We start from the raw sequence: 3,331 nt of genomic DNA on the forward strand, positions 1-3,331 counted from the left end.
GTTATTTTATTTTTTAAAACTTTTTGCTTTTTGAGACAGAGTCTCTTCCTGTTGCCTAGGCTGTAGGGCAGTGGTGTGATCTTGGCTCACTGCAACCTCTGCCTCCCAGGCTCAAGTGATTCTCGTGACTCAGCCTCCCGAGTAGCTGGGATTATAGATGTACACCACCACACTGGCTGATTTTTATCTTTTTTTTTTTTTTTTTTTTTTTTTTTGAGATGGAATCTCACTCTTTCACCCAGGCTGGAGTGCACTGGCATGATCTCAGTTTACTGCAACTTCTGACTCTCAGGTTCAAGTGATTCTCCTCCCTCACCCTCCTGAGTAGCTGGGATTACAGGTGTGCACCACCATGCCCCACTAATTTTTGCGTTTTTTTAAGTAGAGACAGGGTTTCATCATGTTGGCCAGGCTGGTCTCGAACTCCTGACCTCAGGTGATCCGCCCAACTCGGCCTCCCTAAGTGCTGGGATTACAGATGTGAGCCACTGCGCCTGGCCAACAAATAGCATGTTTGATGACATAATATCTTACCACAGCACTAGAAGCTGAGACCTGGCATCCCTAGTTGCAGCCTCAGGGGTCTGTCATGGGTTTGGTGTGGGGTGATGCCGCGGATCCCTGGAGAGGAATCCTGCATTCACTGGTTTGAGTGGGGGATGTTTTTGAAGAGCCCTTTCTCCTTCAGTTTTGTGCCCCTTTACTTCTTTTGACCACTTCTAGAAATTCTTTGTTCCCTTTGCTTCTATTACATGGAACTTTCCAAAGTCTTCTATTTCTCTGAAATCACATTCTATTTTCTTCCTTTCTTCTTTTTTCTCTTCTTAGCCCCAAACTATTAGATGTTCTTCAACACTTTATCCACAGAATCTGTATTTATGTTGAAAAACTCAACTCCCCTACCTGTCCCCTTTATGTGGGTGGTTCTTGAAGTCACATCTGAGCCTGCACGTCCCCCCAGGCTATGGTTCCCCACCTCCAGCTACACTAAGCTGACATCCTTTGGGGCCTCAAATTAAGTGTGTTTGAAATGAAACCTGTCATTTTGTCTTGAGCCATCATTCCTGTATAACTTGCCTCTTTCCCTTAATGTCACTTTCATGCTTCACGATGCCCTGCCCAAAAATTCACGTCCTCATTGACTTCTTTCTCTTCCTTTGCCTCTCGTGTCTATTTGGTTTCTGGGTCTTTCTGCCTGATCCCTAGAGCTGTTCATTCCTTCCCATGTTCACTGCTAAGATTTGGGGCTCATGTCTGTCTGATTTTATGCGCGTGGCATGGCCAGGCTGTCTTCCTGTGTCCTTGGTGTCCTGTGTGCTTGGATTTTAGAAATCGGCCTGTGGTGTTCTGATTTCCCGGAGGGCCAGCTCCAGAAGCTGGCATTTTTGGAGTCGTCCATATACAGACTGGACTTCTCTCTCATGCTCCTACGCTCTGACCCATCCAGCATAGCCAGTGTGATTTCTCCGCAGGCCTCAGTGTTCTCTGCTTCCTGATATCATCTAGAACATGCTCTTTGTAGCCTCCTCTTTCTGTTTCCAAGTCCTGTCTGTTCTCAAGACCTGGCTTTGGTCCCCATTACCCTATAAAGAATATCTTGCTCCTGCCACATGGCACGTGGTATGCTGCTGTGACAGCAGGTCAGGTGTTGTCCTGGGGTCTGGCTATTTAATCCTTGTACTCTTGTTTAATCTTTCACAAGTGTCTGTCTTCTCCTGGAACTCTGGGTATAAACAGAACCTGGCACGCAGTCCATGTTCTAGCAATGCTTGTTGGATTGGAGTGGTGGAATTGCCAGCACAGTCTTCGGTCAGAAGTTGTGCTCCTCTCGTCCGCCTTGGATTCCGGGTTAACAGTCTTGTGTGTGTGTGTGTTTCAGCTGCAGATCCCAAGTGTGAAGGGCTTCGATTTTGCTAAGCAGCATCTGGGTCAGCACAATAAAGACGACATCTTGATTATTCATGAGCCAGCGCCACTGCCAGGACCTCTGAAGGACCACACCACGCCCTCGGAAAATGGGGATGTGCCAAGCCCCAAGTCAAAGATGCCTTCCAAGAACGTCCGTCACAGAGGAAGGTTATTATTGGGCTTTCTGTATTATTCTTTGTGGCAGAGCATGCTTCTGTTATCAGGCTGTGAGTTTCTGATGCCACAGGGGCTAATGGTGAGTGCGGCCCTGCATGTGTCTGCAGCCCGGGAGACCGATGACTTGCCCAAAGTCACACATGAGCCCAATAGTGTTTCCGAGCCACTCTCACGGGCTGTCAGAGAAGGCTGTGTGATTTCTTTCCCCACACGGTTGAAGATCATGAATCACTATCTGTGATGGTTTGAGGGTCCCCATCAGACTTGATCAGGGATTGGCCGGCTCGTGTGTGTATATCCCAAGGGGAGCATGCTAGGCCCCATGGAGAGAATATCAGAAATAACATAGAAGGAGTGCACGGCACATGGTACATGCTCAGCCTGTGGGCCACTGTGTCCATGCCTGGGATGCCAGCAGCTTCTGTGACTTCATTGCTTTGTCTGCAGGTGACTTTCATCGCATCCTCCTGTGTTTGCTTTGTTTTTCTCTGGCTGCTCATGTATGTCACCTTTGTCAGGATATCACACAAGACTCTTCACTGCCTCCTCCCTGCCTCGCTCCCCTTTCCCAATTTATTTCTATTACTCCTCTCAAAGTATAGCACACGGAGAATTGCTTATTAGTTTTCCAAGCTACCTGGAAGCCGCTCCTCACCCTCTGACCCCATGAGAAGGGCTCTAGCTCTGTGAAAGAAGACAGAGTTCAGAGTCGGGTTCGTTAAGTTGACTTTCCATCATAGCACCATCAGGCTTTGGCTACTGAGGCCTCCTGTTGTCAGCCTTTCTTTGAGCTTTGGAACGCTAAATCCTGATTTCCTGCTAAGAGCAAAAGAAAGTGTGTGATCATACCAACATTTGAAACGATGTCATGATTTCTGTCTTATCGGAAAACCTACCCCAGGGGTTCTGGCCTAGTTTTAAGAATGTAATAGATGTCAGAACATGATCTTTACAAAAGAAAATGAGTTATATAGAGAGATGCTATTTGATTATTTTGCAGGCTAAGAATAAATGGAATCATTGAAGATTATTTCATATGCAAGTAAAATTTTGCTAAGTGTTTTTTTTTTTTTTTTTCTTGCCTGGTAGCCTTGTCGTTGACATTTAGTCATGACAGCTCAGTGGTCTGCATGGTTAATACAATGTTTTAGCATCTTTCTGGGATGCTAAAGCACCAGAATGTCTTGGCATTCCACATTGTCATTGAAGCCAGGGAGCCTAAGGAATCGGAGCCAACTGATGAAGG

The 3,331-nt window shown here is 46.6% G+C and overlaps 1 protein-coding gene across 1 annotated transcript in view; it reads left to right on the top strand.

Moving 5' to 3' along the window:
- Positions 1-3,331, top strand: part of KIAA1549 (KIAA1549 ortholog) — a 106,707-nt gene that overhangs the window by 50,741 nt on the left and 52,635 nt on the right. Inside the window, exon 10 of the mRNA XM_011995505.1 lies at positions 1,880-2,276. Within this exon, the coding sequence (XP_011850895.1) occupies positions 1,880-2,276 (397 nt within the window). The remainder of the gene's footprint in view (positions 1-1,879; positions 2,277-3,331) is intronic.

The sequence above is a fragment of the Mandrillus leucophaeus genome, unplaced genomic scaffold, assembly GCF_000951045.1.
Source record: "Mandrillus leucophaeus isolate KB7577 unplaced genomic scaffold, Mleu.le_1.0 Scaffold49, whole genome shotgun sequence".
NCBI lineage: Eukaryota > Metazoa > Chordata > Mammalia > Primates > Cercopithecidae > Mandrillus > Mandrillus leucophaeus.